Source organism: Oncorhynchus tshawytscha, linkage group LG04, assembly GCF_018296145.1.
Source record: "Oncorhynchus tshawytscha isolate Ot180627B linkage group LG04, Otsh_v2.0, whole genome shotgun sequence".
In the NCBI taxonomy this organism is placed as follows: Eukaryota; Metazoa; Chordata; class Actinopteri; order Salmoniformes; family Salmonidae; genus Oncorhynchus; species Oncorhynchus tshawytscha.
Genome location: NC_056432.1, coordinates 44,463,889 through 44,490,902, shown reverse-complemented (window position 1 = coordinate 44,490,902; position 27,014 = coordinate 44,463,889). Strand labels below are relative to the sequence as shown.

At 42.0% G+C, this 27,014-nt stretch overlaps 1 protein-coding gene across 1 annotated transcript in view; it reads left to right on the top strand.

Moving 5' to 3' along the window:
* The first annotated feature begins 585 nt into the window (after window positions 1-585).
* Window positions 586-27,014, top strand: part of nf2a (neurofibromin 2a (merlin)) — a 58,919-nt gene continuing 32,490 nt past the window's right edge. Inside the window, exons 1-7 of the mRNA XM_024418210.2 lie at window positions 586-1,405; window positions 3,179-3,304; window positions 3,510-3,632; window positions 9,975-10,058; window positions 16,750-16,818; window positions 17,553-17,635; window positions 18,247-18,322. Of these exons, the coding sequence (XP_024273978.1) occupies window positions 1,292-1,405; window positions 3,179-3,304; window positions 3,510-3,632; window positions 9,975-10,058; window positions 16,750-16,818; window positions 17,553-17,635; window positions 18,247-18,322 (675 nt within the window). The 5' untranslated portion in view covers window positions 586-1,291. The remainder of the gene's footprint in view (window positions 1,406-3,178; window positions 3,305-3,509; window positions 3,633-9,974; window positions 10,059-16,749; window positions 16,819-17,552; window positions 17,636-18,246; window positions 18,323-27,014) is intronic.

Genomic DNA, 27,014 nt, shown 5'->3' with positions numbered 1-27,014 from the left:
CAATCTACCAATAGGTGTGCCCTGGTCTTTGTGGTTGAATACGTGTTTGAAATGTAATGCTCAATTGAGGGACTTTATAGATAATTGTATGTGTGGGGTACAGAGATGAGGTAGTCATTCAAACATCATGTTACACTATTATTGCACACAGTGAGTCCATGCAACTTATTATGTGAGTTTTTGAGCACATTATTACTTGAGAAGAGTCTGAAGCTTTCAGCATCGGTTACTGCCCATATATTGCCCACTGTTGGCCACAAAATACCAGTGTGATCAATGTCATTCTCATCTGTTGGCATTTTCTAACCAAAGGATGGCGCTGGATGCACAAGTTTTACAACCCAAAGAAGAATATTCACATTACAGTAAAGATGGTGAGTAAATGAAGATTGGTCACTCAGGTCATTAACCATTGAAAAAAAATGGTAAGTTCTGGTCTACTTAATTGGGTGTATCTCCAGTAGACACCAACGCAATAGCAGCTGGGTCTGGTCTACTTAGTTATTAATTGGCTTACATTGACCCCCCCTCCCCCCAAAAAACTATTGCGAGTGGGGTGTCTCGCTTCCTCTTCTATCTCTGATTACAGCTAGATATGTTAGGACCGCCCTCAATGAATGAGGAAGTTAGTTAGCTGCTAGCATTGTATGCTAATAGGGTTCAGATTTTTTGTTATTGTAATTAAAAGGTTTCAGAAGACATACATCACCTTCCATTAGTGCGAGGATACTTTACTTTAGGACGAAATTACTGTTTCAACGGGGAACCCGTTTTCCGAGTATGAAACAACCGAATTTACGAGTTAGCGCGTGGGTATGTTTACAAAACAGGTGAAGCTCCCCATCCGATAGTTCGCTAGGCGATCTAACTCGCTATATCAAGCCAATTAGCTATCCAAATAGCACAACTGGAAGTAAAATGTGTTGGATAATGCCATAGTGAATATATTTTACCAATCTAGATTTACAAATCTGGGTATAGTAAATTTGCTGAAGTTATAGCTAAAAAAGCTAAATTAGCTAAGTTAGCTTGCGAATGTTTTGGCGCAACCCTAAGGTTCCCCACTCGCAGAACTGTGATTACACTGGATATAAAGTATGTAAATGAGTCTATTATTATTAGACTATTATAAATAGCCTCTAAAAAAGACTACGAATAGAATGGGAAAGCACATGATATTCTTGTTATGACGCCATTGTGTGCACCTGTCGACGTCGTCACATTATACCTGTACACTAGCAATAACTAACGCTATAGTCAGTCTAGCTAAACAAATTAAGGGTTTGTCAACATGGCAAGTGCCTTAGCAGCTAAAATGGGACTCAACTCACTGAGAAGAAAACAAGCCAAGAACTTCAATGTCAGGATCACCACAATGGATGCAGACATGGAATTCAGTTGTGAGGTGTGTGCTCCCTTTCTGTATGTGTCAATGTGTAGCCTAGTTGCTACGAACATGAATAATGTCGTTGCTTGCGGGCTCCCAAGTGGAGCAGCGGTCTAAGGCACTGTGTCTCAGTGTTTGAGGCATCACTACAGACATCCTGGATCGAATCAAGGCTGTATCACAACCGGCTGTGATTGGGAGTCCTATTGGGCAGTGCACAATTGGCCCAGTGTCGTCTGGGTTTGGCCGGTGTAGGCCGTCATTGTAAATAAGAATTTGTTCCTAACTGACTTGCCTAGTAAAATAAAATTGTTTTCTTCTATTCACTCAACAGCATGACATCACCCTGAACTTCTTGGCTATCCCTCAGACTATGTCCCAATGGCACTATATTCCTTATGCAGTGCATTCTTTTTGATCAGATGGTCCTGATCAAAAGTAGCACACTACATAAGAAATAGGGTGCCATTTGGGACACACTAGAATCTACAGGTGTCAGTCAGTTTAATCTGTTTCAAACACAGCTGACACTCCTGTTTTACTTTGACCCTATAGGCTACAGCATTGTTTCTCAATTCTGGACAAGCACACCTGATTCAACTTGTAAACTAATAATCAAGCCCTCATTGAGTTGAATCAGGTGAGTTTGTCTTGGCTACAACAAAAATGTGTGCTGTTGTGGTTACTCAAGGACTGGAGTTGGGAAACACTGGGCTACAGTAACTACATCATTTGAAACTACCTGTGTAATAGCAATAACTTAGTAGGCTATGTAATTGAAAAACAATAACCATGTAATGCAAGAATCATTCACAGTGTAAAATCTGCAAGATATTTTCTTCATATTAGGCTCAAGAGGAAACAACAGTATGCAGATAGATAACCTCTGTGTTACTCTTTTTAAGATCACTTCAATACAATCCATTAACCAAAAGAGGGTAATGAAATGTAGATGTTGTTCTCGAATCCAACTAAAGAAGAAATTATAGGCTTTAGGATAATACCTATGCAGATGTACAGTATAGAATAGGCCTAGATTACTTTTAGTCCTTTGCCTTTCAGTCACTGTAGTGCAATTGACTAACATAACAGTCAACTTAACATTGCCTTGGGCCTTAGTCTATGTTAAGAATGCATCATAATAATAACTTGGAAAGGCCATCAGTACTTAACAAGTGAGGGAGCCTGAACGCTACCACTGTTGGAAATTGGTAATAACACAGACCTATAGAACATCAATTGCAGGTTTGCTTAGATTACTGTCTGTGCCTGGATGATAATTTTATAAATGATATGCTTGATAAATAGTAATTATTGAGTGTTTGCATTTTTGAAGTACATTATTAAATTGACCTTGACTGTACTTCAGTTGTCCTTAATTTCTTTCTCATATTGAGCTGATATCCTAGGCACTTTTCTCTCTTGCCCTGAATTGGCGTACTGTTAAAGTTCTATTGGTGCATTTTAAAGTTAAACAATCTGAGATTAAAGCATTTTTAATTGAGAATGAACGTGCATCTGATATGCCTCTTTGAGCTGAATGGTTATAGAAATACTTTTAGCGGCTCCCTGCTTATGAAAGATGGACTGTCTATGTCCAGCCTGAGCAAAGGCATTTGTCGCCTCTCATGACTCTCATCATGACTATTATGACTTATCTTACCCTCTGCTTTATTTCATACTGCCCTCGGCAGATGCTATTTGCTCTGTCAATCATTCACTCCACCCACATCATGAGACTATTCCCATATTTATCCTAATATCAATTCACGCTGCTATCCTGTTTTTCAGGTCAAATGGAAGGGGAAAGATCTTTTTGATCTGGTGTGCCGGGCTCTGGGACTGAGAGAGACGTGGTTCTTCGGGTTCCAGTATGATGTCAAAGACACTGTAGCCTGGATCAAGATGGACAAGAAGGTAAATCTCACCAACAGATGGACTTGCTGAAGTAGATTGATGTGCTGGTTGGTACTCAGTGTCCCTTACATTGTTTGTGAACACTGTGAGTTGAATCGAGATGTAGTCTTCTTCACCAGCCATACATCTTCTAGGGATGTCAGGAGCCTGGCAAGAAACTGTCTGACTAATTGAGTTGTCCATGTTGTTTTGGTCTCTGTTGCAGGTTTTGGACCACGATGTGTCCAAGGAGGAACCAATCACCCTTAATTTCCTGGCCAAGTTTTACCCTGAGAACGCAGAGGAGGAGTTGGTTCAGGACATCACTCAGCATCTCTTCTTCCTACAGGTGACTATGCATGGCACACTCATTCTTTCTCATCAACTCAATCCATATGTTTCACTGTAAAAACTCTAGGCTATTTTTTTAAATGGGAGTTAGCCACCAAGAAAGTAGCTCGTCAGTGTAATTTTCACTGATATTATCATTAATCATTTTGGAGATACATTATGAAAGCCTCTCATTTTCAAAACTTTTCATCTAGGATCTTTGAACAAGCATTTTTCCCTTTTGGACCGCCTCTTAAGAAAATCTGGTTTGGATTCTCAATTGACACCTATCAAGACACTGCTATAAAGTACTGTACTAATTAAGGAATAGGGTGCCATTTGGGACAGACACTTCTTCTTCCAAGTCCTGCATGTACACTTCAAATCCAACTGACATGCCTCTCAGAACATGCTGAACATGCTCATAGATTACAGATGGATTTATGTGTTGGCAATCTTTCCAGTTGCTTGCCTCACCTCGCTAGCAGCTTTTAAAGAATGTTTTAAATTGTTTTTCATCTCAGAAATACCTAGGGGAATTTTGGTCAGTTAACTTATAGAAAGCTCTCAAATGTTTCTGTGAGAATCATACAGTTATATTACAGATCTTGAAACACTATGCACATACATTTATCTCTTTAGGCACTTAGTACATCAATGTAATAATACTCCACTTGTGCGCTCATGTACTTACTTGACCAGTGATCCCATTGAAATGGGCAATATAATACACCTGCAGCTACATTACTGTTCTCTGAAGTTATATCACGCGTCTCTTCAGGCAGACTGCCAATAGAGGGCAAACTTTCACATCTACTTCCTTTGACTGCTATGGTTGGTGAGCACCAGAGCCAAAGCCCTCTCAGTCCAGAGCACTCTCAGTAATACACTTTCCCATTGTCCCTCTCTGATTGTATTCAGCCATGTGGAATCAATGTACTGCATTTTAACAGTGCCCTTTCTCCCCTGCCCTAATACTTTGAAGGGAATTCCTTCCCAGTACTGACACACTGGCACCCTATTCCCTATGTAATGCACTACTTTTGACCAGAGTACTATGGGCCCTGTCAAAAGTAGTGCACTACATAGGGAATCGGATGCCATTTGGGACATATCTCCAATTCCCTTATCCCTTCACGCGAGATGAGATTTGTTACAATGGTCTCCCTGCTATCCAATTCAACTAATCGCATTTATCAATTAGGTTTTAAAGGCCCAGTGCAGTCAAAAACATTGGTTTTCCTGTGTTTTATATATATTTCCACACTATGTGTTTGGAATAATAATGGTGAAAATGAGGATAATGCCCTGTTTGAAAAGTTTTGCCTGTTTTGGTGGGATGGAGCTTTGTTCGCCCCACTGAACCTTGGTGGAGTACATGGGAGAAATGAGAGATCGGATGGCAACCCTGTGGCCCCTGGTACGGGAACACATGCTGGAGGCCCAGGAGGCCCAAGAGACAGATGGGCACAGTGAAGGGACTTTCAGCCAGGAGACAAAGTGTTGGTGTTGGTCCCCACCTCAGAATATACGTTTTTGGCCCGATGAAGTCAACTATAGGGTCAGGACAGCCGGGACGTATGTATCTGACCCAGATTTACCATGTGAACCTGCTAAAGAAATGGAATGCACGTGATGTACTCTATTTCCCCGAAGAAGGCTTCCACAGAGACCGAGCCGGCAGAGGTGACAATGGAGGAGCAGCTGAGCCAAGTCCAGAAGCAGGAGTTGAGGGAGTTGGTCGGCCGAAACCAGGATGTGTTCTCCAGTGAACCAGGACACACCGATCTGGCACAGCATCATCACCGAACCCAGGAAAAATGTGAAGTTGAGACCCATACCGCATACCGGAAGCAAGGAGAGAGGCTGTCAGGACCAAGATAAAAACAATGTTGGAAGCTGATATAATCGAAGAGTCGAATAGTGAGTGGTGCAGCCCCATAGTGTTGGTGCCAAAACCAGACGGCACCATTCGATTCTGTAATGATTTTAGAAAAGTAAATAAAATTTCAAAGTTTGACGCCTACCCCATGCCCCGAATTGATGAATTGATCGAACGCCTAGGGACAGCCCTATTTATCAACACGCTCGACCTGACAAAGGATTATTGGGAAATGCCCTTAGCTCCCGAGGCACGGAAGAACACTCCTTTCGCCACCCCGGATGGACTGTTCCATTATAAGAAGCAGCCCTTTGGCCTGCATGGGGCCCCGGCCACCTTCCAGAGGTTGATGGACCGGGTTCTCTGATCCCATTGGAAGTACGTGGCGGCATACATCGATGATATTGTGGTCCATGGGAGTGAGTGGGAGATCCATCTAAACCAGGTGAGCGCGGTAGTGCAGGCCTTACGTAAGGCGGGGCTAACAACAAATCCAAAGAAATGTTGGCTCGGCCTGCAGGGGATGTGTCAAACCCCAGGTGAAGAAAGTGGAGGCGATTCAGGACTGGCCCCGCCCCCTCACCAAGAAGCAGGTACGCACGTTTGTGGGGTTGACTAGTTACTACCGGAGATTTATTCCCCACTTTGCCTCCGTAGCCAGCCTGACCGATCTGACTAGGAGCCATCTGCCCGCCCAAGTGAAGTGGACCGAGGAGACAGAAAGCCTTTCAGGACCTAAAGGGAGCACTATGTTCTGAAACCGTGCTGGTGACATCGGACTTTTCCAAACCACTGGTGGTTCAGACCGATGCATCCGAAACGGGTGGGTGTCATCCTATCACAGCTCCAAGAAGGTGAGGAACACCCAGTCATGTACATTAGCCAGAAGCTGTTGCCACGGGAACAAAGATATTCCACAGTGGAGAAAGAATGTCTAGCGATCAAGTAGGCGCTATTACTTATTGGGACGGCACTTCACCCTCGTAATGAACCATGCACCACTGGTTTGGATGTCACAGAATAAGGACAGTAACGCCCGGGTCACCCGCTGGTTCCTATCCTTACAGCCCTTTGCTTTCTCTGTCGTCCACAGATCAGGTGCAGCCCATGGAAATGCCGATGCCCTCTCCAGGAGGGATGCTCTAGGGAGCTGGACCGCCCCTCCCTCCTGGTCGGAGCTGGGGGGGGGAGGGGTGGCAGACGGCAGGGAGAGGTGAGGGGAGTGGTAATTGAGGGGAGATATCTTGCAGGTCGCTGGCTCCACCCCCGAGCCTTATATGGACTTTTTGCCCCAACGAGGTGAGGCTGTAGGTCGTTAAGCCAGGGAGTGCTTGGGGATAAAGGAGGAAGCAGCCTGCACAAAGGGGCAGAGTAGGAGAGAGCCAAGCGCGTTATGAATAGTGAGAGAACTATGTGTGATTACCTGTTGTGACCTGGACTGTTGGACCAACCCCCTTGTATACCGGACCGGATTGGCTGAGGACCCGAGTGTGAGGATTACCCCTGGAAAACGGAACGGACACCGAGAACGGCTTGTGGACTGTGAGGTGATTGGTGAATTCCCCAGTGTACCAATATCTCTAATAAACTCCCCATTTCCCTTATTTGTGCTGCTGGTGTTTTGTTATTGAACTTGGTGGCGTGGAACCCCACACCCTTGAGCGTGCTACAATATTTATAAAAGTCACCTTGTCCGAAACAGAACTTCACGCCAGGGTAAGCTAGACCTTATGTGTGTTTGTAAAAGCCCCTATGGGAAAAATAAAAGGTGGAAAACGATTGGAACCATTTTTCTGTTTGACCGCTAGGTTTTATGACACCTCCACTGTGGGGCTGTATTAGGTCAATATTACCAGAATGCTAATAAAATATATTTTTGACGATATTGAAAAACTATCCCGTGGCTTTTTCCAAATACCCCGGTATATATGGTATGAAGTGGTGTTGGAGGGCCAGTAGGAGGCCCCCCTCCTCTGGTCTAAAAAAATAACCCAATGCCCCAGGGCAGTGATTGGGGACACTGCCCTGTGTAGGGTGCCGTCTTTCGGATGGGACGTTAAATGGGTGTCCTGACTCTCTGAGGTCATTAAAGATCCCATGGCACTAATTGTAAGAGTAGGGGTGTTAACCCCGGTGTCCTGGCTAAATTCCCAATCTGGCCCTCAAACCATCACGGTCACCTAATAATCCCCAGTTTGCAATTGGCTCATTCATCCCCCTCCTCTCCCCTGTAACTATTCCCCAGGTCGTTGCTGCAAATGAGAACGTGTTCTCAGTCAACTTACCTGGTAAAATAATGAATAAATAAAATACCCCCCATGCCGATTTGAAAACAAATTCGACAGATCAATGTGATATTTGGAATTGAATGACAGCTTCTAAATTGCTTTCAACACCTCATGCACATTGAATAGCGGTGGGGCAATGTAGCGATAGCAGCCTATATGGAGAGTTGAGGGCGTAGCTTTCAGTTTGTTTGTTTTGGCCACCCGGTGAGAGTGAGTGTCATTCCAGTTAATGTGGTCTATTGTATTCCTTAATGTACAGGATAAACGCAGACCTTCTACATTATCTTGGAAATAATGGATGATGATTTCTAAGTTAATGTACAGAATCCTGCTTATACCACAGTTGCCAAAGAAAACAATATGAAAGCACACATTTACAGGTAGAAATACTTTTCCCCCCCGTTGATATTACATTTTTTCTAAGCAAATAAATACTTTCTCATCTTTTGGTTGCTGGAGATGCGACCCAGTCCTTCATTCGAATAGATTGATATTTACAGACCCACTCCTTCGTTATCTGCTTTTAATGTCCATTCTAGAATGGCCTTCTAGACAATTAGAAATGAGTATTCAATAATGCTGTGGTATAGTCAAACTTAAACTTGTTCACTGCCAGCATCTGTAGTGTTACAAGCTTACTATGTTAAAGTAGCCAATCCATGGTTATAATATTGTGGCTTCTACATGCGAAAGTCTTGTATAAAGAAAATATTTTGAAACATTATCTCAAGTTATTGAACCAATTAAATGTCTTGGATAACAGTGAAGTTATTCAATTGCTTTTAACACGATTGAATACTGTATATTTACATAAGTATTTCTAAATTAAAAAGTGAGTTGGGTTGTACAGTGCATTCGGAAAGTATTCAGACCCCTTGACTTTTTCCACATTTTATGTTACAGCCTTATTCTAAAATGGATTTAATGAAACATTTTCCTCATCAATCTACACACAATACCCCATAATGACAAAGTGAAAACAGGTTTTTAGAAATGTTTGCAAATGTATGAAAAATGTAAAACTGAAAGAACTTAATTACATAAGTATCCAGAACCTTTGCGATGAGACTCGAAATTAAGCTCAGGTGCATCCTGTTTCCATTGATCATCCTTGATTGAAGTCGCACCTGTGGTAAATTCAATTGATTGAACATGATTTGGAAAGGCACACACTCGTCTATATAAGGTCCCACAGTTGACAGTGGATGTCAGAGCAAAAACCAAGCCATGAGGTCAAAGAAATTGTCCCTAGAGCTCCTTAGACAGGATTGTGTCGCGGCACAGATCTGGGGAAGGCGATCAAAAACAATTCTGCATAATTGAAGGTCCCCAAGAACACATTGGCCTCCATCATTCTTAAATGGAAGAAGTTTGGAAACATGGAAGAACCTTCCAGAAGGACAACCATCTCCGCAGCACTCCACCAATCAGGCCTTTATGGTAGAAACCTGGTACGATCCCTACGGTGAAGTATGGTGGTGGCGGCATCATGCTGTGGGGAGATTTTTCAGCGGCATGGAATGGGAGACAATTGAGGAAAAGAGGAACAAAGCAAAGTACAGAGAGATCCAGGATGAAAACCTGCTCCAGAGCATTCAGGACCTCAGACTGGGGCGAAGGTTCACCTTCCAACAGGACAACAAACCTAAGCACACAGCCAAGACAACGCAGGAGTGGCTTCGGGACAAGTCTCTGAATATCCTTGAGTGGCCCATACAGAGCACGAACTTGAACCCGATCAAACATCTCTGGAGAGACTTGACAATAGCTGTGCAGCGACGCTCCCCATCCACCCTGACCGAGCTTGAGTGGATCTGCAGAGAATAATGGGAGAAACTCTCCAAATACAGGTGTGTCAAGCTTGTAGTGTCATACCCAAGAAGACACGAGGCTGTAATTGCTGCCAAAAGTGCATCAAAGTACTGAATTAAAGGGTCTGACTACTTATATAAATGTGATATTTCATAAAAGTGATTTATTTTTATGCATTTGCAAAAATGTCTTTAAAAAAAACTGTTTTTGCTTTATCATTATGGGGTATTGTGTGTGTGTGTGGTAGATTGAGGAAATGTAATGTTTTTCAAATTCAACTAATTTACTGGTAATTAGTTGAAGTAGTTTTTTTGGTTGATCCGAAGAGTAACTTTTTATACTCTAGGTCAGATTTTGTCACTCTTCTGTTTCCATTCAGGTGAAGAATAAGATCCTGGAAGAGGAGATCTACTGCCCTCCTGAAGCCTCGGTGCTGCTGGCCTCCTATGCCGTCCAGGCCAAGGTCTGTATCACTAACTCTGTTTTCTCCTCTTACAATCAATAAACCTGTCTGTCCACACATCCATCTGTCAATTCCATGCACTTGTCTGTTCCTCAGCTCCTCTCCTGTCAGATCATTTGAACTGGACATGGCAGAAACGGTAACATGCTCTCAATGTATCAGAAGTCCACGTTGATGGTCTTTTAGTTTATCTGCTTAACTTTCTTGACTTCACATACATGTGTTGTGTGACACAAATTCACATTTTAGAGTGACCTTGTATTGTCCCAGGCACAAGGTGCAATGTGTAATGATCATGCTGTTTAATCAGTTTCTTGATATGCCATGTAGGACAAGCTACCACTGAATGAAAAATACCTGGCTTTTGGCACAGGTATAGCTGACTAACGCTACCTATCAAAAAACAAACATTGTTCAGGGATGCAAACTAGTCACCTTTTATATTGAATCCGAAATAGTTGACCTACGTGATTTGTTTAGCTCCGATGAGAAGTTTTTTTGAGGGAGTTAAATCTCTACTGGCTGTAAGCGAACGAGTGACCACGGAGACGGGGGGTGAGAAGATGATGAAGCGTACTTCATGAGCTGTAACCGAAAAACTACTGCCGTGTTCTCGGGGTGATGAGAGGTGTTGGGTTTGCGCCAGACATGTCATTTTCCTTGATGGCCAATTTTTTTTGTCTCATCTGAGACAAATATGTTTGGGGAGTCTCCCACATGCCTTGTGGTGAACACCAAATGTGTTTGCTTATTTATTTCTTTAAGCAATGGCTTTTTTTCTTTTTTCCTCTTCTCATTTGCGCAAGAAGAAATGTGGAAATGTTTGGAAATGTTGAGGTGGTGGAACAAGTATTAGCACAGTTTAAGTATCTTGCTAGCTGGCTCGAATTCCCCGTTAGCTAGCCAGAGAAATGTTGAGCAACATTAGCCAACTTATCTGATCAAATAATTGAGTTTATGGTGTGAAAATGAGCTTGCTAATAAGTCAGACAGCTAACATTAGTAACCTAACAAATTCGCTGTAGTATTAACTGGTATACGACAACGAGGTAAAGACACTTTCAAGTTTGATATTTGCGCTTTCAAACCACTTGAGCCACAGATTCCAAATAAGTGTCATGATGTTGGAAAAATTGCACACAACATTGCACAGGTCTTATTTTCACGATGTGGACATTCATTCGCTTTCCAAAGCTAATAAACATGTGGGAAATGCATTTTCTATTCCTAGTTGAATTAGTTAGGGAGCGTAAACAAAGTACAAACTTTTTTCTACATTCGAATTTCAATAGCTCCTTGGTCATGTGACCTACTTAACTCAAACAATGTTCAGAATGTCCACTGACTACGCTCCTTGGTCATGTGACCTGACTTCAAACAAGGTTCAGGATGTACACTCGGCGAGCCTACACATTGCATATCCTTTAGTTTGTCCAATTTCATCTCATGTTTTTACATACATTTTGCAAAATTTACAATTTCAATAGCTCCTTGGTCATGAGACCTAATTACTTCAAACAAGGTTCAGAATGTACACGGACTATCCTTATATATTGCACACCCTTTAGTTTGTCCATTTTCGTCTCACTTGATTTTACATCTTTACATTTTTAAAAACTTCAATAGCTCCGTAGTCATGTGACTTACTGGACTCAAACAAACTTCAGAATGCCCACTGACTAGCCTTATTTATTGCACACCTGTTTGTGTACTGTAAAATCACAGAGTGTAATGTATATTTTTCATAGTTTTAAATTTCAATAGCTCCTTGGTCATGTCAATTACACACCTAAGAAGCATGCAGTGGATATACACCCATATTGCATAACCTCTAGTCATGTATCTTCTATATTTTTGTACAATTGTTAATATTAGTTTGACAATTAGGGGGTTTAGTCCAGTGTTAACACTTTAATATTTATCTATAATAATCAGTTCTAATGACTTATTTTCCCATTTTTTTAAAATAAATTTTGCCACAGTATTTAACAGCGGTACACAATAGGAGAGAGACATATCTCCTTTCATCGTTAATATCAACCATAAAAGAAAAGGGCAAAGTACGAGAGTCATGTTATTAATTGTCCAAAGGCGGGATGGAGAGTGAGCTAGTGAGGTAGGCTGCAGTGGGTTTGCTGGTCAATACATATACTGAACATGTAACCACAGTAATGGTGGCCAGAAAATCAATTAATAAAAATGGAATATTGACAAATTTAAACAAAAATTGTAGACCTTTAATCTTTTCCAACATGTCAACAGACACATTACTTCAAATAAGTACAAAACATTTCAGTGTTAACTTTCTCTTTATCCCTGGTTGATGTACATTTCAGAGCCTCTTCAGTGTGGATAGGGTATAGCATACATTTTCACAGCACTTCCAGTTTGTGTTCTTCACTCTGAACTCTTTTGTCTCCATTCCTAGGCACAGCACATGGAACCACCGTTGGCATGCAAAACATTCAATCTAAAACAAAACGTTATAAATAATATCAAATATCAATTCAGTATGACGAATTAGCCATCCACTGTGTTATATCATAAAATGCCTTACATGCCGTCACTGTTGTCAAAAGATTATAAACATGTTAAATTAAGTTACTAACCCAGTCAGTCCTTGGGCCACATCCAGGTTCTTTCAGTGGCACACAAGAAGCAGTTGTTGGCTTTGTTGAACTCTGAAATCATAGGCATGAACTGAACATATGGTTGTCCCACACAACTACATAAAAATAAAGAATTTACATTTACTTTGAATTAAATGTCATTACATACCAGACATTTTTAGTATATCCTCAGCCATTTCTTTTCGCAGTTGCTCCATGTGTTTTTGTGAAGGTTCTATACCAATTTGGGAGGGGATGTTGGGAAATCCTGTGCAACTTCCTTGGCCATCTACACCAAAAAATAAAATAAGAGTTTTGTCACGTAACCGCTAACCATTCATTATTGAAAATATAACTAATCAAACCTGCATTAAAGACCCCGTAGCTGATGGTGTGTGTTATTTCCCTTCCTTTCCACTTTATGTCCACCCAGTCGTCTTTTCCATGGCAGGATCTTCTCATTTTGAAAGTATTCTCTTTTTTTATGGAAACATAATGGAGTTCTGATTAGTTATAGACAAATGAATACACAGGCCAAAACACTATTCTGATTTCCTTATCACTATAATCTAGTAGTGGTAATTTCCTTTATGTCCCATTCTACACACAGCCTAAATTATAGGTACTGAACCATTTACAGGAGAATAATGAAAGTAGCATATAGGATCCAACCCTATTCAGCTATGATTTTACTACTCAGAATCCAGAATGGATATGACAATGGGGCCAGCACAGAACGTAATACACCCTTACTACAATCTACTTTCTGATCTTCTTGACTTATCTGGTAAACTGCTACTGTGTGTCAAGAAAAGAGCCCCAATTAGGGGTTAGTGTACTCCAGTAAAATAAGGTCTGGTTTAGATTAAAAACTACTGCCCTGCGTCCCTGTTCATAGGGGCATGAGAGCCTAGTCAGTGGTAGAATTGGCACTTTATTGGCCCAAACACCCACAGATCCACAAGGTTAAGCTTACTCTTGGACAGTAATTAGTCATTTTTTTGTTTGTTGCATTGACGCATTGTGTCTTCTAACTGTCCAAGAATAGGATCCAAAGTGGTGACATGACCAAGGAGCAATTGAAATTTGAATGTTTACAAAGAGAGATGAAAATGGACAAACTTAAGGGTGTGCAATGTGTAGGCCCACTGAGTGTACATTCTGAACCTTGTTTGAAGTCACTAGGTCACATGACCAAGGAGCTATTGAAATGTAAAAAATGTAAATAAATAATTTAAAATAGTGCGAGATGTAATTCGACAAAAAAAGTGTGTGCAATGTGTGTCTCTGCCATCGGGTTAGCTACAACCAGTTTTGAACGTTTTAGGAGTAATGGTTAAAGAGCTATTGAAATTTGAAAAATGTGATTTGTCACTATGTTGACGGTCCCTGACTGCTGTTGGTGGACGTAAGGAAAACTATAGGCGAATATTCGTTGAATATCCAACCTGAAACTGTCGTTACCTCGGTGTATACCTCGGTGTAGACTCCTTGCCGTTCCTCAAATTATAACGTGTTAGTTGCTAACTGGACCCTGGCAATCGGTGAAATGTTAATTAGCTAATGATCCAACCACTTTCTGTTAACTAAAGTTTTCCCTCTACAGTATGTGGTTCATTTTGAGGATGAGATAATTAGATGAAAATGAGGCGTTGCATGTTAAACAAGTTGATTCAGGGATCAAGTGTAGCTGCCAGGAGCTGGGCCTGGCTTAAGCTATATGCCACTATTGAGATGAAAGGAACATCACACACTTTCCCTCTTTCTCACTTTTGTTGGCACATTGTAGAACCTATGTCCACAGGCAGAAAGTGTACAGTGTAATAATGTGCAGTGTAGCCCAAAGATATTGTTTTTGTTGTGTTGAACTTGACAGTAATGTGTGTGAGGGGGATTATACTTTTTTTTACACAGTGAACGTTATGTTTGCACACATGTAGACTTGGGCACTTGACCAATGTCAACTATAGTGGCCACTATAATAGAGCAAAAATAGAATGCCTGTTTGTTTCATTTTATTTCTATTTTAAGATTTTTTTTCCCCCTCAAGTGCAATATTTATGTGTGGTCACAAGCGTTCTATTATAAAGGCTGTCATGGCTAATTGCAAATTAGTGTATTGTTTTTTTTCTCAAGACCTAAGTGTCATTTGCAGTAGGTCTAGGCAACGAAGAACATTGGATTGCTTTCTTTACATTTTTTTTTTTAGCTGTGAGTTAACATGAACCACTTTTTATTTTACACACAGAGACTGATCATGTAGATCATATTCTTTGTTGTCTAATTAGTTAAAACATGCATTTCTCCCTAGCAGGGATTTCTTTTTGCATGTTTCAGTGCAAAAAACAAAGTGTCACCTTTTTGGGCCCTCAGCATTTTGTATCCCTGAAATTGTTTAATATTATAATTATTTACAAATCGATACCTGGAGTCAAAATAATATTGCGATATGTAACTACATCGATTTCCCCCACCCCCCACGTGTTTTGTGTGGAATGAGATGTTCTCTATGAAGAAAATGAGGGCGAAGTGAGTGGGGGAAAGACAAGTGATTCTAACTGGCATGGTTTAACCTATAGGCAGGTTGCGTTAAGGGCAATCGTACAGACTTAGATTTAAGATCTGTAGTCTGATTTCAATGACAGCAGATACCACTGAACATCATAAGCAGTGGAAAGCGTAATTGACCTGCAAGAGATGGAGAGCGATTGAAGGAGGGTAGACTGAAAAAGGGTTTATAGGAAGCAGAAAGGTTTGTGTATTTGTTGGTGTGTATGTGCATGCACGTATGTGTGTAGGCTAAAGTATCATCCTGCTAGGCAGTGCAGGATAGACTCGTGTTTGGTATTCAGCGGGGCACCTCGCTCCAGAGACATGTTGACAGGGAGTTTCAAGCAACTGCTGCTTAAAAACAAAACGCAGGAAGTTGCCTGGCCAGGCATCCGCTCACTGGCTGTAGGTAGAGCAGGGGTAGCAGAAGAAGAATAGAGGGAGTGGGGTAGCGAGTGGAGAGAGTGTGACACACCAGGCAGCCTGCAATTTAACCCCACTGTGTGAATAGAATACAATACACAGAATTGGTCTGAGATACGATCGACCAGTTATTACTAGTCTGCTCTGGCAGGTGACATCGATGATTTGATAAATTGGCATATAAAAGGGATTCTTGTCAATTGAATGTCTTGTAATTCAAGGTTTAGAATTGAAATACAGTAACAACACACCCTCCTATACAACTACAACAACCAACAGTATCCAACACACTTCCACTTACTACTGTGTCCTTTTTCTGAATGATGATGAATTTGCCATTAACCATGATTCCCTAGTTACCAGGTAGAAACTCACATTCAGTTCCAACTGATGAAAGCTACATGGTCAGTAGCTGTTATTTAAATTGAACCTTTATTTAACTAGGCAAGTCGGTTAAGAACAAATTCTTATTTACAATGATGGCCTACCGGGGAACTGTTCAGGGGCAGAACGACAGATTTTTACCTTGTCAGCTCGGGGATTCTATCCAGAAACCTTTCGGTTACTGGCCCAACGCTCTAACCACTAGGCTACCTGCCGTTATCATCAGGTCCCATCAGTTTCTGGTCCATACACAAATTTTATACCCATTTCCTTTGGCCTTTTTGTACCAGTCCTGAAACTGTGTTCCTGACACACGCGCGCATACACATAAACAAACACTGCATTATAAAGGAACTACCACAGTTTTCTCTAGACCGGGGGTGGTAATTTTTGTGTCACCACTGAAGGTATTTGACATTCCTTCTCTCGTCCATTGTTATTCCTCTCTCATTTGTGAACCACATCTTAATGACATTATGTAATGTCACCATTTCCTGACGACCAGGAAGGGGTGTGTGTGTGTGCTGCAAGTAAATTAGTCTGTGTGTTGATGGAAGACCTGACCCTGTTCATTTTAACCGATTCATCTCTCATCTTACGACTGTGACTTTATCACATCATAAACTTCATAAAAGGATAGAGATATACTATCATATTATCTCTATTGGCTGTTATCCTGGCCTGACCATTTCCTTTTAACTGCTTTTGCTCTCTTGACTTTGCAGTATGGAGACTATGACCCCAATGTCCACAAACTAGGCTTTCTGGCTCAAGAGGAACTCTTACCAAAGAGGGTGAGTGACTGCCATTAGTCTTTTAGCTGCAGTACATAAGCACCATCGTAGTAACCTTGTAGTTTTAATTTCTGCCAGAAATGGTAAGGACATTATCAATGACGGTAATAACGTTACCGTCATTGGCGCAGTGGCTTAACCACTGGCGCAGTGGTTAAGGGCGCTGTACTGCAGCGCCAGCTGTGCCATCAGAGACTCTGGGTTCGCGCCCAGGCTCTGTCGTAACCGGCCGCGACCGGGAGGTCCGTGGGGCGACGCACAATTGGCCTAGCGTCGTCCGGGTTAGGGAGGGCTTGGCTGGTAGGGATGTCCTTGTCTCATCGCGTACCAGCGACTCCAGTGGCGGGCCGGGCGCAGTGTGCGCTAACCAAGGTTGCCAGGCGCACGGTGTTTCCTCCGACACATTGGTGCGGCTGGCTTCCGGGTTGGATGCGCGCTGTGTTAAGAAGCAGTGCGGCTTGGTTGGGTTGTGTATCGGAGGACGCATGACTTTCAACCTTCGTCTCTCCCGAGCCCGTACGGGAGTTGTAGCGATGAGACAAGATAGTAGCTACTAAAACAATTGGATACCACAAAATTGGGGAGAAAAAGGGGTAAACATTTTTTTTTTTTAAATAACGTTTTCCTTGGATTTCCTGGAACACATGTACAAAACACGTTTCTGTTATTGTACTGCATATATTTTGAATAAATGTTTGAGTGATTGTTGTGATTACCTATCCTCTGTTTTTTAGGTGATCAACCTTTACCAAATGACAGCAGAGATGTGGGAGGAGAGAATCACTTCTTGTTATGCTGAGCATAGAGGGAGGACAAGGTAAGGCTGCAATGTCATATACCTGTCTAGGAATAAAGGGTCTGTCTTCACTGATTCCCTATGACAGTTTCCAGTGCTTAGGAGTTTTTTCCTCCCTTGCTTAGAAAGGCAGACATGAAAATGCACTTGTGGATCTACCCTCTTGCTTGTATTTGCCAGCCACATCAAAAGAACATCAGATAAAAGTGAAACGAGTGTCAACGTTGTGTTTTTTGTCAAAGTATGCAAATGTTGTTTCTTGCTGGAGATGACCCAGAAGAAGAGTCAGGTCTGACAACCTAGAAGGAGAAAAAAGCTAATTAATTAACTTTCATCACGACATTACAATGTGACTGGCTGTTTGAAGTTGCAGCAGAATATGTTTATCTGCCTAAACCACATAGTGTGACTTCAAGTGCATTCAGGGAATTACTCTCTACGTTAGTGTGAAACCCCCTGCTGATGTTGAATCAGGTGTGCTTGTGCGGGGCTACAGTAAAAATGTGTACTGTTAGGGGTACTGGAGTTGGGAACCACTGCTCTATTACACATGATGATGCATGAGTTAGAAAGAGGTCTCTCTCTCATTGACACATGATGTTCTGATCTCGTCTTCTCTTCTCCTGACACAGGGAAGATGCTGAGATGGAGTACTTAAAAATAGCTCAGGACCTGGAGATGTACGGCATCAATTACTTTCCCATCAGGGTGAGCCTGAACATTTTCTGCTTGTTTCCAATCAAAGAGAGAGGTGTTTAAGCCCATACAATAAGCCCATAGAAACGTTAGAAGCGTTAAGCTCATGGAAAGTTATGATCAACATCATCCTGGATGATTCATCCATCAGTAAGCCAATAAAAAGCTATTATCCTCTAATGAAGAAATAAGATTAAAGTTGAATCCTATATTAATTTGTACTTCAGGAGGTTGTAGTATAACATATCTGGATCCTAAAATATAGTGGGATTGATTTATGCTTTATAAAAGTAATCTCAGCACCGAGAACCAAATCTAACAGTCTGTCATGAGTGACTAATATGAAAAGTGACCATGGTTTACTGCAGTATTACTACTTCATCATGATGTTCTTTAAAGGGATAATCCACCCCAAACAGTGTTAAATTACACTTTGGGGGAAAAAATGTGGGAATGTTTAATTTTGTCATAACAAGGTTGGTAGCAACATGTGGAAATCTGTTGTAGCTCAAGTCTACTACAAAACCCACAATGCAATGCTCTATTTGGGCTTGCTAGCTAGCTAGCTAGCAAATGTAGTTACACACAATAATACCAGTCAATATCAGTATATGAAGTACACTGAACAAAAATATAAATGTCATTAGTAAAAATAAGAGCCAGAAATTTTTAAATGTCTTACATTTTTTTGCACAAATTTGTTTACATCCCAGTTAGTGAGCATTTCTCCTTTGCCAAGATAATCCATCCACCTGACAGGTGTGGCATATCAAGAAGCTGATTCAACATGATCTTTACACAGGTGCACCTTGTGCTGGGGACAATAAAACACCACTCTGAAATGTGCATTTTGTCACACACACGTTGCCACAGATGTCTAAAGTTCTGAGGGAATGTGCAATTGGCATGCTGACTGCAGGAATATCCACCAGAGCCGTTGCCAGCGACTTAATGTGAATTTCTCTACCGTAAGCCACCTCCAATATCGTTTTTAGAGAATTACATCCAACCTGTCTCACAATCACAGATCACATGTAACCATACCAGCCCAGGACCTCCACCTCCGGTTCCTTCACCTGTCAGAATGTCTGAAAGCAGCCACTTGATTCAACTGTGGGTTTGCACAGGACACCTACAGCCTGATCAACTCTGTGAAGGAGATGCATGAGGCAAATGGTAGTCACACCAGATTCTGATTAGTTTTCTGATCCATGCCCCTACTTATTTTTTTAAGGTATGTGACCAACAGATCAATCAATCAAATGTATTTATAAAGTCCTTTTTACATCAGCCAATGTCAGAAAATGCTATACAGAAACCCAGCCTAAAATCCCAAACAGCGAGCAATGCAGATGTTGAAGCACGCATATGTGTTCCCATTCATGTGAAATCCATAGATTAGGGCCTCATGAATTTATTTAAATTTACTGATTTCCTTATATGAACTGTAACTCAGTAAAATCTTTGAAATTGTTGTATTTTCAATTTTTTTTCAGTGTAAAAACGTAACATGCAAACAATTTCAAAGATTTTACTGAAACACGGGACCAGCAGTTTACATGTTGCATTTATATTTTTGTTCAGTGTTGCAAGCTAGCTATAAAATCGCTTAAACAAACTGCACTATCAATTTAGGAGTCTATCAGAGTTCAACTTGCAGTTTGCTCTGACCAGAGCGATTGCAGTATGTTGCTATGGCGAGAGGGGCCCTTTCCCACGTTTCCCACAGACACACAGGGTGCATTGCTAGATGGTGCATTGCTAGATGGTGCATTGCTAGATGGTGCATTGCTAGATGGTGCATTGCTAGATGGTGCATTGCTAGATGGTGCATTGCTAGATGGTGCATTGCTAGATGGTACTTGAAGGAGAAACTAAGTTGAATAAATGCATACACTGTTTAGATTGAGCACATCTAAGCAATCTTTTGTATTTTACTCACTAATAGTACATAGGCTTTCATCAAATTGACAGGAGTATCATCATTTTTATTTCTGGGGGTCGATTATCCCATTTAATATGGAATCCATTTCTCTCTTGAAGTGAGATAATATAGCCCACAGCAGTGATCAATGTCTACTCTAAAAGACAACATGAGTAATTCATGTACGTTAAGATGAACGGTACCTTATATCTATCAGAGTACTGAATTAGAGCTGGGAAGATAAACTGAAAATGATCGACACTTATCGCAGGCATTTTGCTGATATTGTTCATTATGATGAGTAGCCTTTGAAATTAAATAAGTTTGCTAATATGGGTGATTGTTAATGGGACAATTTGATGTCTACAACCGTCAAACTAGAAGTAGAAGTAGTAGTTTATAATTAAAAAAAATGATTATCCTTTAAACTTATTAGGGTTTTCCCCGACAAAAAAAAAATCTTGGTCGACTAAAAGTCGTCAGCTTAAAGTTTACAGTTTGATGAAATAAGATAAATGCCTTGAGGGTGCCAGAGATCTAGATAACCAGAAGGAAAAAACCTTAACTTGACTTAACTATTCTCCTGAAGTTGCCGGTAATAGGCTACTCATGTGGAATGCCAATTTATGTGGAATGCCAATTTATCTTACCATTTCTACCGATCTGCGTGCCAATTGTGGTTTTCATATACACATTTTCATGAAACAGTTTAATTTAAAGTAACGTCTTTATATCTATCATTGTCATGTGGTTAATTCAAATTATATCTAAATAAACTATACAAACCTACAAAGTAAATTCTATTGCCTTTGCCCACTATGTAAAAATAGCCTACATATAAAGCCAACAAATAAGAACCATACAGGTTATTATTCAACATTAACAGGAGTGCTCCAAAGACAATGACTAAATTGAGAACTCATCAATCAAATGTATTTAAAGCCCTCTTTACATGAGCTGATGTCACAAAGTGCTGTACAGAAACCCAGCCTAAAACCCCAAACAATGCAGATGTTGAAGCACGGTGGCTAGGAAAAACTCCCTAGTAAGGCAGGAACCAGGCTCTGAGGGGTGGCCTCTTCTGGCTGTGCTGGGTGGAGATCAAATCAAATTATTTAACTAGGCAAGTCAGTTAAGAACAAATTCTTATTTCCAATAACAGCCTAGGAACAGTGCCTGCCTTGTTCAGGGGTAGAACGACAGATTTGTCAGCTCGGGGATTTGTTCTTGCAACCTTTTGGTTACAAGTCCAATGCTCTAACCACTAGGCTACCCTGCCGCCCCAATATACGATGAGTAATATAGGGTATGTAAACATTATATAAAGTGGCATTGTTTAAAGTGGCTAGTGATACATTTATTACATCAATTTTTCCATTATCAAAGTGGCTAGAGTTGAGTCAGTATGTTGGCAGCAGCCACTGAATGTTAGTGATGGCTGTTTAACAGTCTGATGGCCTTGAGATAGAAGCTGTTTTTCAGTCCCTCGGTCCCCGCTTTGATGCACCTGTACTGACCTCACCTTCTGGATGATAGCAGGGTGAACAGGCAGTGGCTCGGGTGGTTGTTGTCCTTCCTTGATCTTTTTGGCCTTCCTGTGACATTGGGTGCTGTAGGTGTCCTGGAGGGCAGGTAGTTTATCCCCGGTGATGCGTTGCGCAGACCTCACTACCCTCTGGAGAGCCTTATGGTTGTGGGCGGAGCAGTTGCCGTACCAGTCGGTGATATAGCCCGACAGGATGCTCTCAATTGTGCATCTGTAAAAGTTTGTGAGTGTTTTTGGTGACTGAATTTCTTCAGCCTTGAAGAGGCGATGCTGCGCCTTCTTCAACACGCTGTCTGTGTGCGTGGACCATTTCAGTTTGTCTGTGATGTGTACGCCGAGGAACTTAAAACTTTCCACCTTCTCCACTACTGTCCCGTCGATGTGGATAGGGGGCTGCTCTCTCTGCTGTTTCCTGAAGTCCACGATCATCTCCTTTGTTTTGTTGACATTGAGTGTGAGGTTATTTTCCTGACACCACACTCCGAGGGCCCTCACCTCCTCCTTGTAGGCCGTCTCGTCGTTGTTGGTAATCAAGCCTACCACTGTAGTGTCGTCTGCAAACTTGATGATTGAGTTGGAGGCGTGCATGGCCACGCAGTTGTGGGTGAACAGGGAGTACAGGAGAGGGCTGAGAACACACCCTTGTGGGGCCCGTGTTGAGGATGAACAGGGTGGAGATGTTGTTACCTACCCTCACCGCCTGGGGGCGGCCCGTCAGGAAGTCCAGGATCCAGTTGCACAGGGCGGGGTCGAGACCCAGGGTCTCGAGCTTAATGACGAGTTTGGAGGGTACTATGGTGTTAAATGCTGAGCTGTAATCGATGAACAGCATTCTTACATAGGTATTCCTCTTGTCCAGATGGGTTAGGGCAGTGTGATTGCGTAAGCAAATTGGAGTGGGTCTAGGGTGTCAGGTAGGGTGGAGGTGATATGGTCCTTGACTTGTCTCTCAAAGCACTTCATGATGATGGAAGTGAGTGCCACGGGGTGGTAGTCATTTAGCTCAGTTACCTTAGCTTTCTTGGGAACAGGAACAATGGTGGTCCTTTTGAAGCATGTGGGAACAGCAGACTGGGATAAGGATTGATTGAATATGTCCGTAAACACACCAGCCAGCTGGTCTGCGCATGCTCTGAGGATGCGGCTGGGGATGCCGTCTGGGCCTGCATCCTTGCGAGGGTTAACACGTTTAAATGTTTCACTCACGTTGGCTGCAGTGAAGCAGAGCCCGCAAGTTTTGGTAGCGGGCGGTGTCAGTGGCACTGTATTGTCCTCAAAGCGAGCAAAGATATTGTTTAGTCTGTCTGGGAGCAAGACATCGTGGTCCGCGACGGGGCTGGTTTTTCTTTTGTAGTCCGTGATTGACTGTAGACCCTGCCACATACCTCTCGTGTCTGAGCCGTTGAATTGCGACTCTACTTTGTCTCTATACTGACGCATAGCTTGTTTGATTGCCTTGTGGAGGGATTAGCTACACTGTTTATATTCGGTCATGTTTCCGGTCACCTTGCCCTGATTAAAAGCAGTGGTTGGTCCTTTCAGTTTTGCGTGAATGCTGCCATCAATCCACGGTTTCTGATTGGGGAAGGTTTTAATAGATGCTGTGGGTACAACATCACCGATGCACTTGCTAATATACTCGCTCACCGAATCAGCGTATTCAGCCATGTTGTTGTTCGACGCTATCCGGAAAATATCCCAGTCCACGTGATCGAAGTAATCTTGAAGCCTGGAATCCGATTGGTCAGACCAGCTTTGAACAGACCTGAGCGCGGGTGCTTCCTGTTTTAGTTTTTGTCTAAAGGCTGGGAGCAACAAAATGGAGTCGTGGTCAGCTTTTCCGAAAGGAGTGCGGGGGTGGGCCTTATATGCGTCGCGGAAGGTAGAATTACAATGATCCATGGTTTTGCCAGCCCGGGTAGAGCAATCGATATGCTGATAGAATTTAGGGAGCCTTGTTTTCAGATTGTCCTTGTTAAGATCCCAAGCTACAATACATGCAGCCTCAGGATATGTGGTTTCCAGTTTACACTGAGTCGAATTAAGTTCTTTCGGGGCCGTCTGTGTCTGCTTGGGGAGGAATATACACTACTGTGATTATGATCGAAGAGAATTCCCTTGGTAGATAATGAGGTCGGCATTTGATTGTGAGGAATAACAGTACATGGCCAAGATGTTCAAACGTTCATAGATGACCAGCATGGTTGGATAATAATAATCAGTGGTTGTAGAGGGTGCAACCTCAGGAGTAAATGTCAGTTGGCTTTTCATAGCCGATCATTCAGAGTTAGAGACAGCAGGTGCGGTAGAGAGAGAGAGTGTCGAAAACAGCAGGTCCGGGACAAGGTAGCATGTCCGGTGAACAGGTCAGGGTTTCATAGCCGCAGGCAGAACAGTTGAAACTGGAGGAGCAGCAGCACAACCAAGTGGACTGGGGACAACAAGGAGTCATCAGGCCAGGTAGTCCTGAGGCATGGTCCTAGGGCTCAGGTCCTCTGAGAAAAAGAGAGAGGGAGCATACTTAAATTCACACAGAACACCGGATAAGACAGGATAAATACTCCAGATATAACAGACTGACCCTAGCCCCCGACACAAATGATTGCAGCATAAATACTGGGGGCTGACCGGAGGGGTCGAGAAACTGTGGCCCCATCTGACAATACCCCCGGACAGGGCCAAACAGGCAGGATATATCCCACCCACTTTGCCAAAGCACAACCCCACACCACTAAAGGGATATCTTCAACCACCAACTTACTACACTACAAATCGGAAGGATAGGTTGGAGAACGTCCATGTAATGCTTCTTAGGTTAGCAGTAAAACCTCAGTGTAGAGGCTAGCACTGGAGTAATATGATCACATTTTTTGGTGCTAGTCAAGATTCTAGCAGCAGTGTTTAGCACCAACTCAAGTTTATTTAGTGCTTTATCCGGGTAGCCGGAAAGTAGAACATTGCAGTAGTCTAACCTAGAAGTGTCAAAAGCATGGATTATTTTTTCTGCATAATTTTTGGACAAAGTTCCTGATTTTTGCAATGTTACGTTAATGCGGAAAAGCTGTCCTTGAAACAGTCTTGATATGTTCATCAAAAGAGAGATTAGGGTCCAGAGTAACGCAGAGGTCCTTCAGTTTTATTTGAGACGAATGTACAAGCATCAAGATTGTCAGATCCAACAGAAGATCTCTTTGTTTCTTAGCATCTCTGTTTTGTCCGAGTTTAAAAGTAAAACATTTACCGCCATCCACTTTCTTATGTCTGAAACACAGGCTTCCAGGGAGGGGCAATTTTGGGGCTTCACCTTGTTTCATCGAAATGTACAGCTGTGTATTGTCCGCATGGCAGTGAAAGTTAACATTATGTTTCCGAATGACATCACCAAGAGGTAAAATATATAGTGAAAACACTAGTGGTCCTTAAACGGAACCTTGAGGAACACTTGACATTTACAGTTGATTTGTCAGAGGACATACCATCCAGAGACAAACATATCTTTCCGATCGATAAGATCTAAACCAGGCCAGAATTTGTCCGTGTAGACCAGTTTGGGTTTCCAATCTCTACATAAGAATGTGGTGATCGATGGTATCAAAAGCAGCAATAAGGTCTAGGAGCATGAGGACAGATGCAGAGACTTGGTCTGACGCCATTTAAAGGTAATTTACCACCTTCACGTGTGCAGTCTCACTGCTATGATGGGGTCTAAAACCAGACAGAAGCATTTCATATACATTGTTTGTTTTCAGGAAGGCAGTGAGTTGCCGTGCAACAGCTTTTTCAAAACCTTCAGAGGAATGGGAGATAGTTTTTTATATTTTCTGGGTTAAGGTTTGGCTTTTTCAAGAGACGCTTTATTACTGCCACTTTTAGTGAGTTTGGTACACATCCAGTGTATATGGAGCCATTTATTATGTTTGACATAGGAGGGCCAAGCACAGGAAGCAGCTCGTTCAGTAGTTTAGTTGGAATAGGGTCCAGTATGCAGCTTGAAGGTTTAGAGGCCATGATTATTTTCATCAATGTGTCAAGGGATATAGTACTAAAAAACTTGAGTGTCTCCCTTGATTCTAGGTCCTGGCAATGTTGTGCAGGCTCAGGACTACTGAGCTTTGGAGAAATACGAGGATATAAGAGGAGTCTGTAATTTGCTTTCTAATGATCATGATCTTTTCGTCAAAGAAGTTCACAAATTTATCACAGCTAAAGTGAAAGCCATACCTCTCTCCGGGAATGCTGCTTTTTTGCTAGCTTTGCGACAGTATCAAAAATACATTTAGGTTCTTATTCTCCTCAATTAAGTTGGAAAAATAGGATGATCGAGCAGCATAAATGGGATGAAATAAGCTTGTTTCTCAGTTTAGCATAGGTTGTGCACTCTGCAAACAATGTGTCCACTCTGACAATGATAACGGGAAGTCTGGAATAATATTGAATGCATTAACAGAAATGACTGTAACCATAGTAACAAACATTGTATATTAGGAATTAACGGTAAATGTACTACTGGGAAATGATATACATTAACAATCAAACGCAAATAACACAATGAAGTTATGAAACAATTTATGTGCACAAATTGGCGGGAGAGAGCGCATTCTGGAGTAAGAAGGGCATTGTGCATCTGAGTGCATGGTCAATCCGACGTCTGCATTGCCCATGCAGCATTTATGGTGATATGGCCTCAGCAGAAGTCAGGGCATTCGTACTTCTTGCACTTCGTTGAGCAGTGCAGAGCTGTTGTCAAGGAAGTGAGTTTGTGTTTCTACCGTCAACCAATCATGTCAATGTGGAGCTATACAGAGTTGTTACAAAATTTGGGAGTCTCGTGGCGATGCGGTACGGAGTTCGATTTGGCTTCTCGAGACTCTGCAATTGCGTCACATGGAGCCAAATTTTCGGATCAAGCATAAATCGGCTTTTAGTCTAGGCCTCCACAATGGATTAGTTCACTGAGATGGGCACAAATAAATACACACATATAGTGTGTTGAGCAGTAACACAATCTCGGTCGACTAACAGACTAACGATCAAACAATCGACCAGTCGACTAATTGGGGTCAACCCTAAACACATCATTCTATTTATCGTTATTGCATCAATTTATTGCAATCTGGATTTTTTTTCCATATTGCCCAGCTCTATAGTTAATTGAGTTGCCAGCAGTGGAGGCTCCTGAGGGGAGGACAGCTCATAATAATAGCTGGAACGGAGCGATTGGAATGGCATCATAC